This window comes from Myotis myotis, unplaced genomic scaffold, assembly GCF_014108235.1.
Source record: "Myotis myotis isolate mMyoMyo1 unplaced genomic scaffold, mMyoMyo1.p scaffold_m19_p_2, whole genome shotgun sequence".
Taxonomy (NCBI): domain Eukaryota; kingdom Metazoa; phylum Chordata; class Mammalia; order Chiroptera; family Vespertilionidae; genus Myotis; species Myotis myotis.
Window position 1 is genome coordinate 178,307,270 of NW_023416324.1, and position 17,087 is coordinate 178,324,356.

Here is a 17,087-nt window from a genome sequence, read left to right on the forward strand (position 1 = left end):
GATATATGCACCCCTGTGTTCATAGCAGCACAATTTATAATAGCTAAGATTTGGAAACAGCGTAAGTGCCCATCAGCAGATGGGTGGATTAGAAAAGAGTGGTACATCTACACAATGGAATACTATGCTGCTATTAAAAAGAAGGAACTTTTACCATTTGCAACAGTATGGAAGGAACTGGAGAGCATTATGCTAAGTGAAATAAGCCAGTCAGAGAAAGATAAATATCACATAGCTCACTCATTTGTGGAATATAATGATCAACATAAACTGATGAGCAAAAATTAGAACCAGAGACACAGAAGCATCGAACAGACTGTCCAACCTATGAAGGAAGGTGAGGGGTGAGAGGGTAAAAGATCAGCCCAAGGACTTGTATGCATGCATATGAGCACAATGGACACACTGTAGGGGGTGAGGGCATGTGCTAGGGGGTGGGAATGGCCAGGGAGAGGTCAATGGGGGGAAAAGGAGACTCATGTAATACTTTAAATAAAAAAGAATTTAATTTTTTTTTAAAAGAGGCAAAAAGAAAGTGAGATTCCTGACAGGCAGAAATGGCATATAGTCTCACACGAATCAGTCCTTGCACAGCACAACGCCAGGATCATTCTAATCAGCACTTATGTTTGACCACAAAGTTTAAAATATTTCTGTTTTAACTCAAGGATGACCAGAACAGACTGGTGAGTGGGAAGTGATAATATGTTGCTATCTTTAAAAAGTCCTGATTCTAAACTAAATTACTTATTTTCTTATTCTTTATTATAATTAATATTTAATTTTGTCATTATTTTCATATAAATTTTTATTTTCTAGTTTTACAATCAAAAACTGAAGGGAAAATGTCAAATATGCTTTGGGGAAAATGCTTTAAAGTATAATTTTTTGAGATCAGTGAACACACTCCCTTTCCCCTTATTCTGATCTTCTGAATCATAGACAACGAATCCTCAGCTATTTAGCTAATGAATCCAGTCTTCTCAATTTACAAATAAGAAAAAATAATGTACAGATGGATTAAAATGACTTGCTCAAGTTCACAGGTGTAATGGCAGTTTCTAGTGCATACCTCTCTTGTTCTAAACCACTAACACTGAATATGTGTTGAATGAATTCAGAGAGGCAAGAAATTGCTCTAGTGTGGGATCATTGGAAGAAATAAAACTGAAAAGACGTCACCATTTTTAACCACTTTTTCACCAAAATAACACATGCTAGTAATAGAAAATTTGGGAAATATTGAAAGTATAAGGAAAGGTGATGGATGCAAATTATTCATAATCCCATCCCATGAAAGTAGTGCTATTGGTGCTTCCCCAGCATGTTATTTATTGTTTTCTATCATTGTGATCACATTACTTACCAAGAAACATAACTCAAAAGCTAGTCCAGGTTGTAAGAAGTTCTTCATAAGTACCATTTTAATTGCTTTATAACAGTCCATTTTTGCCACAACATTCTTAACTTTCCTCCTCTTTTTTAATAATTAGAAGGGAAAGATGTATATGACTAATGGAAAGATATCTGGAAAAGAATATGTAATTAAAACACCAAATACAGATATTTGATCTTTGATATTGTGGGTGATTTTCGTTCATTGTTTTGTTTTGTTTTTTATAGTTTTCAATGCTGGAGAAACACTTAAAAGAACACCTACTTTTATTGAGCATTTACCATGCACTATATGCTACATTTACATTTTCTCACTTAGTCCTCATAACAAGTAACCAAAATCACTATTATATATCTTCCTTTTAAAGCTAAGGAAAGTGAGACCTGGGAAGGTAATAGTACTTGCAGAAGGTTAGTGATGGAGCCAGAATCTATTCCCAGGTTCGTCTGAGGAGAGAACTGCTGTTCTTAACCATCATACTGCATATCCCAAGTTTTTAAGAATACCATTGATATCATCAGAAAGCTATTTTTGAAAATGAAAATGGTTTGCAACAATAGTTCATTTCTGGTATAAGCATATAATTTATTACCTGTCTAATATTAAAAAACAACCTACCAAAATATCAGGACAACTAAAAAAATCATCAATATATTAAATCCCCTCAGTCCTGTCTAAAATGTTTAAAATTCAAATATGTCTCATGTTTCTTGAAACTGATTAGAAATAGAAAAAAAGCAGCAGTGTTAATTGTGGTTAGGTGAATGAAGTCTGGATTTTAAGGCTGGATGAAAATTGATTGTGCTAAAAATAGACTTCTGTAATTAAATGAAACTGTGCTGTGCACTCTAATTAGTCAGAACTTATTCTAAGTGGTAACAGTAAGGCCTGGTGTGTATCATTAAATGAGAGCCGGGCAGCCCCCACCCCCTCTGAGCTGAGGTTCCTCTGATGCCCACAGTAGTTTTATTTATGCACCCCCTGCTTGCATTTGAAACTGCAGGAAAGGGTGCATCTTTTTATAACCCAGATGTACACATTATAAAATCTTTCTTGTTCCTTCTTTCAAAAGACTTGTAATCGCTTTAAATTCTGAAGAACCTCAATAGGGGAACAAGTAACTGCCTTTAAAAGTACTGGAAGTCATTGGCACTTCACATTACCCACCAGGGGGCTTGGGAAAGTCAGTAAACATTGTAAAATTCACTTGACAGATTTCTCTCAGCAGCTATGAAGACAGGAGAGCCTGCATCTTTGAAAAGCTATTCAAGGCAGACAATGAGACTCCAAAAAATTTCTCCTAACTCCTTAGGTATCTAAGTGTTCAAGTTTCATGGTACTAAAAATCAAAGCTAATGTATTCTTATTGTTGTTTTTAACCTTTATTATTGTAAAATTAATACAAAATCAGAAAATTCAGAAAGTGGAAAAATGTAAAGAAGCAAGAGAAGCATCACCCATCGTCCCTTCATTCAAAGAGATTACTCTTAGCAGGGTAGCATATTTCCTTCAAGTAGTTTATCTAGCCATTGCCTTTGTATACCTGAGATCATTCTGTTTGCACAATTTGGTGTTCTACTAAAACCATTCATTGTAAAAGAAATTTTGAATTTTATTCCCAATTTTAACCTGGATGCGACGTGGCCATTCCATGTGCTTCTAGCATCCCAATCATAGATTCTCAAGATGCCTGCTGCCCTGAGCCTTCGTTGAAGGGAGGCCCCCACTGAGCACTGTGGTAGGAATGAGTATTCTGGATATGATAAAGGAAGAGAGCAAGATCTACTATTTATTTAGTAGCCTGGGATTAGTCACACTGTGTTTACTTTTATTCCCTGAACATTTGTATGCAGAAGAAATAAGGTTATATCTATCATTCCAAGCAACTTTGAAGAGTTCCCACCATAGCACAACCACCACCAGGCATGAGGGTGGTGTGGAAGGTGAGACTGGGAGGATTCAAAGGCGAAAAGCAACCTCAAATCAAGTTGATGGTGTATCAACAAGTCACAGGACTTAGAATCATAGAAATTGAGATTTGCAGCTAGAGTATGGATCTCAGCCCCAGACTCCGGTGTTCAGGAAATGTCCATTTCTTTGTTTTCTTTAAAAGACAATAAGGTGGTTTCCAAGCACCTCTCTTGCCACACTGGGAAGGTAATTTAGTCTCAGATGCCAAATCTGGGAAGCGTTTGTGCTGCCAGAAAACAAGGATGAGTCTTCACTTTCTTATTTGCCTTGCTACTGCTAACAGCCAACCAAGCCCCAAGTGGCTCCTTAAAATTCAATTTTTTCTCTATTTCCCTGACACATGGGGATCAGAGTTCAAGTCAGGCCTCTCCCCCAATCATCCCCTCTGTCATCCCCTTGGAGGTCAGTCTAATTTGCTAGGGAAATACCTAAAAACTAAGCACCAGTCTCTCACTCATCTCAGAACCTACCACCTCTTCTCTCCCCACCCCTGGGAAGTTCCCCTTCCTCTCTTAAGTTTTTTAAGACACTTGCCCCTTTTTCCTCTCCCCAGGACACCTAAGCCAACCTAGAACAGATCTTGGAGAAAAATTCTGCCTCCCTCCAGAACACAGATCTCCTCTGAAATAAAAACAGGTTTCCCTTTTGAAAAATGTAAAACAACAACAACAACAACTATAAGAAAAAGTGATTTAAAAAAAAAAAAAAAAAAGATCCTTCCATAGAAAAGACCTTGAAGACGACTCAGTCAAGTTCACAAAGCCAGGGTCCTTAGTTCTTTAGCATCAGGAGGCCAGGTTTGTCATGAGGTGATAAGCCTGACCTTGGAAGCCAGACTAGGAGTCAAATCCTGTGCAACCCTTGCTTTGTGACCATAGCCTTCTAGGATCACGTCTCTCCCAGCACAGTGCATGGTGCAGAGTTGGATCAACTAATGTTACTTTTCTTTGTCCATAGCCAACTGCCTCACCAAGTCACTGCCTACCCAGTCCCAAAGCTGTTGCTCTAGCTCCTCCTATCCTAGGAGCAACTGGAGGAAAGGCCACCCTTCCTAAAACGTGTGTCTGGTACCCACACTTGAAATTGGTCAAGTAATGGATTTTTCGCTGAATTTGGTCTAAATGATTCAGGCCCTTCAGATGATAGCGATTTTCCTGCTGGGGAAAGTCACAGTTCATTCAGTTCAACACTCTGCCCTCCAGAAACTCTTCGACTATGAGTATCATTTTGATCCATAAGGAAAACTGTCTTTCTGGAAATAACCCAAACGATCGAGCATGCTCTTAAATCCATCTCTCTTGATGTTTCTTGTCTCCTAGTCAGATACAGAGTTTTGGGATAAGATGCAAGCAGAATGGGAAGAAATGGCCCGGAGGAACTGGATATCCGAGAACCAAGAAGCCCAGAACCAAGTTACAATTTCAGCTAGCGAGAAGGTGACCAATTCTCTTCTTATACATGCTGACAGGTTTTCTCAATCTCTTTGGATCATATAATTATACCTTAGTTGGTAATCATTTTGTGAAAAGAAATCTAAGAACCAAACACACAATTTAATATCAATCAGATCAAGGAGAAATTCTGGTAGATGAAAGCAATATAATCAAACAATGTGTCAGAGCAGCAAAGCTGGAATGGAATACCCTTATTTTTATCAATGTTGATACAGACAGTTGGGCAGTCAACTACAGCTTGGATCCTGACTGCTTGCCTAGCTGACTTTGAGGGTATGTTGGAACAAGACCTGGGCTAGTCCCACAATGCTTTCTGTCAGTCAGTCCCATGAGCCACATAGATGAGCTGACAGAAGTGATATTAATGGGCAGGGGAATGAAGCAGGGCTTAGGACTGTATCTCACAGGCAGTCATTATACAGCTAGCAAAGAAACTCAGTGGAAAAGGTAGCCTTCACACAACCAGGTCAAGTCCCAAGGGGATCCCTCAGAGATATTTCCCTGACAGGAGCTCCACCAAATGCGAGCGCAGTGACCAGCCAGCCAAATTACCCATGAGGTCCCAGTTGCCCTTGGATTTGTGCTTTTAAAAACAGTTGGGGAGGGGAGGGCTTGAGAAATAAGTTTAAATGACTTGAAAGATAAAAAGATATGTGGAATTTTCTTATACTGGGGAGGGGAATAAGATATAGTATATGCTTGTATTGTGATTTTGGTTGAGGAAGTCTCAATAATATTTAGTTCTGGATAATTTCCATGATCGTTCAATCCAACAAATATTTATTTGTGTCTACTCTGCACTAGCAACTAGGGAAATGATGATTAATAGTCTCTGATCTTAGGGGATTTTCAATCTACATAGTCATTAAAATGTCTTTCTCTTCTTCATATTCTATGTCCCTCAGTAGGCCAGGCAATCTCATAAAATTGGAACAACCTCTCATTAAGAATAACTGTCTTTTCTACAAAATCAAAACTAAGTAAGAAGAACATTGATGCAGAACATCAGACTCTAATTACAGATGCCTCCCATTTCCATTCCCCACCCCCCGCCCCTTTGAACTACAGTCTTTGAACCTGAGATATGGCTAGGACCCTGAGCCCCACACTCCTGGGACCCCATATCCGCAACACAATTACATAAGCTCAGTGGCTTTTGATAAGGGGTTTGCCTTTCTGAAGGTCTCCATTTGATCTATTTTAAAACCTCAGTAGCATCAACAGACTAGCGTAATTATATCTATCAAATTAGAAAGATTTTATTATAATCCATGTAGCTAACATTGCAATAAATAATGTCTCTCAGGGACTTCTGTTGAGAGTTTAAATTGGGACATACTTTCTCAAGAACAATTCAGCTACACATATCAAGGGCCTCAAGATAGTTCATAGCTTTAGCCTAATAAATATCTCTAGAAGTCTATCTTAAGGTAATAATCAATGCACACAAAGATTTGAGCATGAGACTTTCACTGTATCTTTATTTATGAAAAAAATGAAAATAATCTGAAAGCCCATCAATATGGGTTTGACTAAGTAAATGTTAATCTAAATAATTATAATAACTAAAACGAAGTGGGGCTTACACTGTAAAACTGCACCAATAGCATGAACTTATTTGTTTAATGTGTATAGTCATAGAAAAACACTAGAAGATTATTTGTACATTCTGCATTGTTTAAATTTTTACAATGAAAGAAGATCTATAACTTTAAAACATGCACTCTCAGTGGGCGATATAGCCAGCAATGGGGCATACACTGGTTTGAGGAGTGGGAGGACAAAAGAAATCTTAGATATTACAATGGTTTATAACCCTCAAAAGGGCCACAGTGCATAAACAGATGTACAGTATGCAGTATTAACACTGCAGGGGACTGAGTGGGAGCATGTAGCAAAAATATATGCAAAAACTCAGTATTTTTACAATCTTGGGGAGCAGGGCAGGGGTTGGTTAAAACAAAATGAACAAAAGAAATATTAGAATGAAAACAAACCCCAAAATATCAGCAGTGATCATATGTAGGTTGTGGCATTTTGGGTACGTTTTATATTAGTCAATGACAAAATCTACAAAATCTAAAGTGTATATAATGAAAATGTACATTCATAATAAGAAAAAAACAGTAATTGAAATTTAAATGGTTAATTTTATGTTATGTATATAAAATAAAATTTCACCACAATAAAACATACCTCAATTGGGGGTTGGGGAGATGAGAAGAGATAAACCAAAGAACTTATATATATTACTTAGTACATAGCCCATGGACACGGGCAATAGTGTGGCAAAGACCTGAGGGGGTGGGTAAGAGCTGGGAGGAGGGGGTTAAAGGGGGGAATGGGAGACATCTGTAATACTACCAACAATAAAATATATATATTAAAAATAAATAAAATAAAATAAAAATTCCAAAAAATAATAAACGAAAAGAATTTAATTGCAATTAAATTAATTAAACACTTTAATTTAAATTCTAAAAGAGCTTACTGCATGTGAGAATGAGGAGATAAACCGATGGATCTGTGTTGGCCCTTCTGTGTTGTAGGGCTATTACTTCCACACTGAAAACCCCTTCAAGGACTGGCCAGGCGCATTTGAAGAAGGCTTAAAGAGGCTGAAGGAAGGGGACCTCCCAGTCACCATCCTGTTCATGGAGGCCGCAATTCTTCAGGACCCGGGAGATGCAGAGGTGTCTTTCCCCCTCATCCTGCCAGGCTCAGAGGGGGGCTGCATGCGCTAGTTGAGGGACAGAGGGTGACACAGAGGTCTACTGGTGGCATTTTCATCGAGTAACGGTTCCCAAAGGAGTTAGCCTGGCGTAGTGTGATATAAACTGTTTTCTAACCAAATCTGCAATATCTATCTATGGTGCCACAAAAGAAAGGGTGGAGAAAAGAAATGAAAAACTAAAATTGCCTACCTGGAAGCTCGGCAGCGGTATTCAGGGGGCAGTGTGCTGCCTTGTCTGGGTCTAGAGAGACACCTCTCTCCCCTTTGATTTACTCCCTCCACGTTTATTGAACACACACTCTGTCCCGGGGCTTGTGCCCCACACTAGGCTCAGATCCCTGAAAGGCCGGAGAAATGGAACAACTGAAAAGATGGGTCAATGGTCTATCTGGAGGAGCAAGTAAACAAACCAGTGCAGTGTAATAAATGCAAGTGCACAGGAGGCGAGGAGAGCAGACAGCAAGACACTGACTCAGCCTTCCCTGCTAAGTGGATCCAAAGCTGAGTTTTCAAGGAGAGAGGATTCATTAAAGACAGCAGGGGAGTGGAGTTGTTGTTTAGAGGAAGTGGTTCTTGGCTGAGCAGAGGGACCTGAAACATTAGGTTAGGGGATGAGGGGGGAGAGAATAGCAGAAGTGGAGGCAAGAAGAGGTAGGCAAGAGATTGAACTTCATCCTGAAAGCCATGGGGAGGGAGCACTAGGAAAAACCCCTTTCTCTGAGGTGTGAAGGGTGATTGGAGAGACCACCAAAGAGGCTTCTGCAATCTTATCTTGCTCCACGACACTTCCAAACCTGTGAAGGTCTGTCATAGGATAGTGGCAGGTATAAAATCCTTCTTCATAGATTGTAATTTTCAGGAAACTTTTTATAAGAAATATGCCCAGAGGAATTTGAGACATTTTTAGGACTGGGTATGTCCGGTGCTGAGAAGGCGGTATGGAATAGTGGGTAAGCTTCTCAGACTCTGCCATTCTGTGCGGGTTCAAATACAGCGGTACCCTGAGCTCCACCACTGGTTGGCCATGAGCCATGTGGTCTGGGGCAGGTCATTTAAAGCCTCTTAGCTTCCGTTTGCGCATATGTAAAGTGGACATCGCGATTATAATAACCATCTCACTGGGTTTTGCGAGGATTAAATTCGTTCAGTGTCTGCTACATCGGTATTTAGCCTTTACTACTATTGGTTGTACTTCGTGTTGAAAGAACAGGTAAACTGATCACGAAAGCCCCTGGTATCTTGTTAGTCAAAACACCGATAATGAAATGAGATAGAACTGAGTGCTGGCATTCTGAATCAAAATACTAGAATTTTTCAAAAGATATTTTAAAAAGGTGAAGAGAGTTGCCAAAGAATGTACATGCATAACCCATGGACACAGACAACAGAGTGATGAAGGCCAGGGGAGGGGTGGCAGGTACTGGGTGGAAGTGGGCAAAGGGGAGGACATCTGTAATAGTGTTGACAACAACAAAAAAAGATGTTTGAATCATTGTAGAAGAGAAAATCGTTGCATTAATAGAAAAATACAGGTCAACCTCCACCCCTCCCCCCAAAAAAAAATAATGTCACCTTACATTTCTAGATGCCATATGTTCTCATGTCTATTATATCATTTCACACGACAACTTTGGGAGGTTAGAAAAAGTATGCATTATTATCCCAGATTCATTAATGAGAAAATGATGACTCTTGGTTACAAACGGGTCCTAGATAATGTATGACCCAGGGTTTCTGAATCTGTGTAGACCCCAATCTAAGACAGTAGACATTCTGTGGACAGTGCAAGTGATGCCCAGAGCCTAGGAAGAAGCCCTCAGAGAAAGACTTCCATCCATCTCTTCTTAAGAAGCATTCTAGATGTATGGAAGGTGAAATAAAAAATGGATGCTGCTTTGTGTACATTTAAAAGATTAAAAAGAGTCACTGAAATTCTGGGGGGAAATAATTAATATTTTTATGAGTGTGTATGGTATGTGTAATAATAATTCATAATCTTATAGCACTTTAAGATGACTCTATAAGTGTTTTTATATAGCTTGTTTTAAAACATTCATAGCATTGGTTCTCAAAGGTGGGAGAGTTATGCCCTTCCCAAACCTTTTCAAATCCCCAAGACTCAGATACACCCCCAGCAAATTTGAGGACAAGATGTGTAATGGGAGGTCTTTTTTTATATGCATTGCTGTTGTAATGGTGTGAGAATTATTGTGCTAATATTAATAATGTCATTCTAGATATGAAAAACATTATCTGCTTGAAGATATTCCTCACATTATTTACAATAGCAAAGGGTTGAAAACAATCTCAGAGCAATAAAAGAACTGGTTGAGTTAATAATAGTATATCCATTCAACAAAATTTAAATTAAGAACTATAAGTAGGAAGATTTTGTAAAAACACGAAAAAAATGCTATGATGCAATATAAAGTGTTAAGTGTAGGCTTTAAAATTATAGGTACATTACATTGCACTTTATATATTTGTGCATTTTAACAGTAACTATACAGGGTGGGGCAAAAGTAGGTTTATAGTTGTTTACATGGAAAATAATACAATAAATAACAACACAGGAATAAACTGTGTCATGTCCTCAAAACTGTAAACCTCCTGCCCAACCCTATATTAGGGCATTAAACACCTTGTAAGGGGTTTGGTTTTGTTCTTCCCTAGTTCCTAAATTTCCTGTTGCCCCTTCTAATAACTGCTTGACTTTCGTTTATACAAGTTAATTTTGTACATCTTGAGATTTCTTACTGTCAACTTTATTTAGCTGCATTTCTGGATTATTTTTCTACCTTTTTGCATCACAAATGCATACTTTTGTGTACTTATCTTTTGGTCTTAAGATACCTGATATCTCAGAAACTCAGGGGTTTCCATGGGTCACAGGAGAGGTTTCTAAGTGTCACAAAAGAATTTGACTGAAGAAATGCATTCGATATTTTCCCCTTTTACAAGACTCTCCCACCTGAGACAGGTTGCTCTACACAGAGGGATCTGTCGCGGGCAAGTAAACCAACTACTGCGCGTGAGTGATTCTGCTTCCTCCTGCAATGTTGACATCACTTGTTTCTTGTAGGCATGGCAGTTCCTCGGGATAACTCAGGCAGAGAATGAAAACGAGCAAGCAGCTATTGTCGCCCTCCAGAGGTAGTGAAGCTAAGTGCAAAGCCACGGGACTGGTGGACACCTGTTAATGGATTTCCCATTGCTTCAGATTTACCTTTTGACCTTCATAGACATTGCAAAGAATTTGGCCAGAAGAAGTGCTGAGAGGCCCCCTATGATTATACAGAGCTGTGAAAAACGGGAACTGATGAGGAAATAATGTTCCTTAAGCTCAATGTTAGGCCATTTACAAATCATTGGCCTTCATTAGCATGAAAGAGTCTATGTCAGAAGCAGTCATAAAATAGATTCACTGAATAAATGGTCCCTTTTAATGTCCTATCCTTCCACAGCATCTGAAAGTTCTCTTCAGAAAAAAAGATACTCAAAATAATCTCAATGCAGTTTCAGCTCTGGTGTCTACAAAGCATCTCCTGAGATATTTTTAGCAACTTGCAAGTTTGAGCCCCTGACTAAAGCTCTAGACAACTTTGGGAGGGTGTGACATCGCACCGTACTTGATTAGAGCCCCCATTTAAACCCTGGGGGGAAGGACAGCCCCTACCAAATAGACTCCCACTTTCCCTACTCTTTCATATATATATATGTATCAGTGGTTCTCAACCTTGACTGCACATTAGAATCACCTGGGAATCTTTTTAAAATCCTGATTTCTGGGCCTCATCCTCCAGAAATTCTGTTTCTTTGTTACTAATGTTGTGGCCCCACCCCATAACAAAGAAACAATTTCCGGAGGATGAGACCCAGAAATCAGGATTTTAAAAAGATCCCCAGGTGATTCTATTGTGCAGCCAAGGTTGAGAACCACTGCTCTAGGGCTTGCTACTCAAAGTCTTATCCAGAGACTCCTAGCATCATCATCACCTGAGAGCCTGTCAGATCCGCGCAGCCTGGGCCCAACGCAGGCCCTCCGTATCAGAGGCTGCATTTACCAGATCCCCAGATGATTCCCATGCACATCGAGGTTTAAACAGCCCTTGCCAGAGGCCAGTGGAGTAGCATGAGGGGAAGCATCGTAGCCTGGGCCTCCCGTAAACCCACACTGATAGTCTGGAAACATGGGATTTCCCTCTCCTTTACACAACGCTGTTCCATCTTTCATCTCTGGATGTCCAGATGTAATTCAAACCAGTTTGCTTTGTGGATAAGGTGCATTTCATACATTGACAGTAGAGCAGCGTGAACGATAGCCCCTACTTCTCGTTAGATGGACTACTAATAAATTATGTGCAGGGATTGGCCACATTTTCTATAGTTTTTAAATTATTTATTAAAATTACCAAAACTGACATGCATCAGGGTGAGTTTTAACTTCCTTAAAAATAAGCGTAGGTCCTCGTTTTCGTGTAGGTAATGAATGTGATATTCTCCAGGGGCTTCACATAACCTTAGCAGTACCATTTAATTAATAAAGACCTCAGATTTTCTAAAGAACTGTTCAGACTCTAACTCCGAAAAAAAAAAATCTGAAACTGGCTTTTTCCCCCAATTCCTTCAGGTGCTTAGAATTGCAGCCCAACAACTTGAAAGCTTTGATGGCTTTGGCCGTGAGTTACACGAACACGGGCCATCAGCAGGATGCCTGTGACGCGCTGAAGAACTGGATTAAGCAAAACCCAAAGTACAAATACCTTGTGAAGAGCAAGAAGGGATCGCCAGGCCTCGCCAGGAGGATGTCTAAGTCTCCGGTGGATAGGTATCCACATCATTAAATTACACCCTTCCACACAATTAATCACCATGACAGTAAAGAACAAGCCTGGGGTCCCCAGCACCCGCTCCAGATGGCGTGTAGGACAGCGTCCTGCCAGAAGAGCAGCACTGATTTAAAAGATGGAGCTGAGAGTGGGCCCAACCTCTGGACACGTGATCTACACCATGGGCAACCGCAGATATTTATCTGAGTGCCATACACTAAAGCCAAATGCTTTGGACATATAATTAACCCAAAATAAATTATAATAAGTAGCCTTGTGCCAAGTTTTATAAAGCCTGAGAATTAGGTATGGCGGACAACGGGAGTCCTTTCTTCTGAAATTTTGTTTCTGTCAGCAATAAACCATGATGTTAAATTCTTTCTCACTGAGGCCTCAGGACACCCAGCCCTAGGCCCGTGGTGGGCAAACCGCAGCTCGTGAGCCACATGCGGCTCTTTGGCCCCTTGAGTGTGGCTCTTCCACAAAATACCACGTGCGGGCGCGCACGTACAGTGCGATTGAAACTTCGTGGCCCATGCACAGAAGTCGGTATTTTGTGGAAGAGCCGGTATTTTGTGGAAGAGCCACACTCAAGGGGCCAAAGAGCCACATGTGGTTCGTGGGCCGTGGTTTGCCAAGCCGCAGTTTACCGATCACTGCTCTAGGGTTTTCTACTTACAGGGTCAGTGGACCTCTCCTTTCCTAGCACTGTTCGTATCTCTGTACGACAAAGTATGTCATGAAAATCAGCAGGAATTGTTAAACTGCAGTATTAATAATAGTCCTCTCATACACTGAGGTATTTTAAGCCAGATTTTTTTTTCAGTCTGTAAAGAACAGCGAACATAATAGTAAATCATTTACGTTCAGACTATTTGGATTACAAATCTGCTTTTCCCCCTGGTAGCTCTGTTCTGGAAGGCGTGAAGGAATTATATCTGGAAGCTGCCCACCAAAATGGAGATACGATCGACCCAGACCTGCAGACAGGTCTAGGGGTGCTGTTCCACCTGAGCGGAGAATTTAATAGAGCAATAGATGCATTTAATGCCGCCTTAACTGTTCGGCCAGAGGTAAGTGCACAGCAAGAAACCATATGGTTCTCTGCTAAAGAAACGTTTTCACCAGATGTACTTCGTACATTCTCTTCATTCTCACCTGAGGATTTTTTCCCCATTGATTTTTAGAGAGAGAAGAGAGAGGAGGGGGAGAGGGAGAGAGAAACATCAATGTGAGAGAGACACATGATTGGTTGCCTCCCACATGAGCCCCAACTGGACCAGGATCGAACCAGCAACCCAGGAGCATGCCCTTGACTAGAAATTGAACTCGAGACCCTCCAGTGCGCAGACCAGTGCTCTAACCACTGACCGACGCTGGGCAGAGCTGTGCAGTTTTGCTACACTTTATTTCCCTGCACCCCGCGGTTGAAAGCGATCAGTACTAATGACATGCTACTGTGGCTATTAATACTTACATACCTAAAATAGAAACATGATTTGCCTGGCAGCATCCAATGGTAGCTCTCCTCGATGAATGAGAGGCGTTTCACAAAGCAGTCCCTAAAGATTTTTGAGTAATTCACCACGTCACGGCCCTCGTCCGTGAGCGCGGTAGACATGTTCAGCCATCAGCCTTCTCCTGCAGGGACAGGAGGACACTCGGCCACTGAGGCTGCTGCTGGTGGTTAGAGAGAGACCCCTCCCTTTGTCATCAGGACTATTCGTTATGGAACCGTCTCGGGGCGACCTTGGCGAATGGAGACCGCAGCGAGGAAGCCGTGGAGGCCTACACGCGGGCACTGGAGATCCAGCCCGGCTTCATCCGCTCCAGATACAACCTGGGCATCAGCTGCATCAACCTGGGCGCCTACAGGTGAAGTATGGCGGCAAGCGGGGGACCAAGAGCCAGGCGCGGGGCTGAGGCGGAGTAACCTGAAAGGTGGTTTGCCACCAAAATACCTCCTTTTAGGGGTAATCCTCCTCCTCCTCCTCCTCCTCCTCCTCCTCCTCCTTCTCCTCCTCCTCCTCCTCCTCCTCCTCCTCCTCCTCCTCTTCCTCCTCCTCCTCCTAAGGGTAAGCTTCCCAGCTTCAGTTCCTGAGGCCGGCTGAAGCAGCAACAATTTGTTTAGTGTTTCTCAGTCTTTAGGGAGCAGCCATCTACTGGCACCATGTGAAATGCACATTCCCAGGCCCCATCTAGAGATTATTATTATCATTATTATTATTATTCGGTCAGCCAGGGTTGGGACAAGTTATCTGGATTCTTAACATCCCCAAGGGCAACTCTGAGAATAATCCAAACCTTCATTTTCCTGGTAAGAAAAAGAAAACCTGGGGGGGGAGGGGGGGGCAGGACAACCCAGCAAAATGACTTAAAAAGGGTCCAGGGCCAAATTTTGGCAAAGCACAACCAAGAACCCAGGTTCTCTAAACCAATAAAGTGAGTAATAAAACGATGTTAAGGAAATATTTGTAAATGGTAGGTTTACAGTTTGAAATGTTCTTCTCCTTCTCTCACGATTCCTCATTATCACTTGGGTGTCCTCTCCTGTCTTTTCCCATCCACAGGGACCGTAAACGACCTTCGTTTCTTTTGTGTAATGAAAGTTCGGGTGATTTTTTTCTTCTTTCTTTTTCTTTTTTTTCTGATTTCTAAGTAAACTGGTATTGCTTTCATAACTGGAAAAAGAGAGACAACTCAATGTTAGTTTTTAACCCCCACCAAAAAATGCACACCCTTTTTCATTCCCAGAAGGAGGCAGGCTTTTAGAATCAGAAAAGCTTGGGTCAAGTCACAGTTCTGCCGTTTTTTGGTTTTATGACTCTGAGCGCATAACTGTGAGCCTCAATTTCTTCACCTGCTTCGAAAAAAGGGGGTGGCGGAGTAATAATGTCTATCTTGCAGGATTATTGTGCAGTTTAAGTATAATTGCCCAGCACAGAACAGATGCTCAGTACCTAGCAGGAGTCAGTATTATGACTGTTACTGCTGTCATCAGCAGTATCATTGTTATTATTTAGATACTGTTATTATAACAGTATCATTATTGTTATTATTATCCTATTGCCATCTGAAGAATTCCTGTTTCTGAACTGCTTTAGGACATTGTGCCGTTGACAAATGTTGAGGCTTTAGAAACTAGATGCTGCCGAAACTGGTTTGGCTCAGTGGATAGAGCGCCGGCCTGCGGACTGAAAGGTCCCAGGTTCGATTCCGGTCAAGGGCATGTACCTGGGTTGCGGGCACATCCCCAGTAGGAGATGTGCAGGAGGTGGCTGATCCATGTTTCTCTCTCATGGATGTTTCTAACTCTTTATCCTTCTCCCTTCCTCTCTGTAAAAAATCAATAAAATATATTTAAAAAACAAAACAAAAAAAAGAAACTAGATGCTGCATTTATAATAAAGGGATCTTAGAAAGAACATTCACCAGTCACTGATTGCTCAGGTCAAAACCAGGAAGCCTGAGCGGCCTCTGAGCAACTGGTTTGTTTTATGCTGTGGACGTTGTGACCTTGCTGAGGTGTTCATGACAGCCGCTGTGCAGAGGGCCCGCGTGCAGGGTCCCGCCTCCTGCACATCCGCCTCTCAGGTCTGACAGTGTCCATTTTGTATGTTAACTTCATCCCTGGCTTCCTCTGATGTCCCTAACCTGCTTTTATCTTTACACATTTTACTCACTTATTTTCTAGGTATATTTTATGATACAACTTAGGTCCTTTTTTGGAACAAGGAGAGATGTAAATGAATACATAAGTGCATGTAGGTACATTGAATTCAATTAAATGAGGCTTTTGTAAGGCTTCTGGATGAGTTTTTTCCATTTTTTTTTGTTTTTTAAAATATACTTTTATGGATTTCAAAGAGAAAGGGAGAGGAAGAGAGAGAAGCATCAATGTGAGAGAGAATCATTGATCGGCTGCCTCCTGCACACCTCTTACTGGGCATCGAGCCCGCAACCAGGCATGTGCCCTGACCGAGAATTGAACCGTGTGACCTCCTGGTTCATAGGTCAATGCTCAACCACCGAGCCATACTGGCCAAGATGGATGAGCTTTCTTATTTTTTTGTTATTACAACTTCTTAGTGTAGAAAACATACTTGAAGGGCCAATAGAACACTTGCTTGGCAATCACAGATGTAAGCCTCAGTAGGGCAAGTATTTGCAGGAAAATCCCCGAAGGTCCATGACAAGTACAAATGGGCAATCCTGGTGAGGTGTGGACTTTAATCCTCAAGCAGGCCAAAAGCAAGTCAATGTTAAAGTTGCTGGATAAAATACAGAATGCGTGGTTAAGTAGGAATTTCACATAAACAGTAAATATAATTTTAGGATAAATATTTCCCAAATATTGCATGGGACATACTTAAACTGAAACTTATTCATTGTTTTTATCTGAAACTCAAATGTAACTGTGCATCAAATTTAAAATATATATTGCTTTATTGATTTCAGAGAGGAAGGAAGAGGGAGAGAGAGATAGAAACATCAATGATGAGAGAGAATCATTGATTGGCTGCCTCCTGCATGCCCCCTATTGCGGATCGAGCCCGCAACCCGGGCATGTGACCTTGGCCGGAATCGAACCTGGGACCCTTCAGTCCACAGGCCGATACTCTATCCACTGAGCCAAACTGGCTAGGGCCGTGCGTCAAATTTAATAGCAACTTTGGAACTTCTCGGCTAAGTTTTGTACATCT

The 17,087-nt window shown here is 41.1% G+C and overlaps 1 protein-coding gene across 4 annotated transcripts in view; it reads left to right on the forward strand.

Annotated features, from left to right (window-relative positions):
• The window catches only part of PEX5L (peroxisomal biogenesis factor 5 like), a 232,876-nt gene that overhangs the window by 212,299 nt on the left and 3,490 nt on the right, over positions 1-17,087 (forward strand). For all 4 annotated transcript variants that reach the window (XM_036352041.1, XM_036352043.1, XM_036352042.1 and 1 more), the window contains 6 exons: positions 4,687-4,803; positions 7,371-7,514; positions 10,638-10,708; positions 12,186-12,383; positions 13,292-13,457; positions 14,102-14,259. In XM_036352041.1, coding sequence (XP_036207934.1) covers positions 4,687-4,803; positions 7,371-7,514; positions 10,638-10,708; positions 12,186-12,383; positions 13,292-13,457; positions 14,102-14,259 — 854 coding nt within the window. The remainder of the gene's footprint in view (positions 1-4,686; positions 4,804-7,370; positions 7,515-10,637; positions 10,709-12,185; positions 12,384-13,291; positions 13,458-14,101; positions 14,260-17,087) is intronic.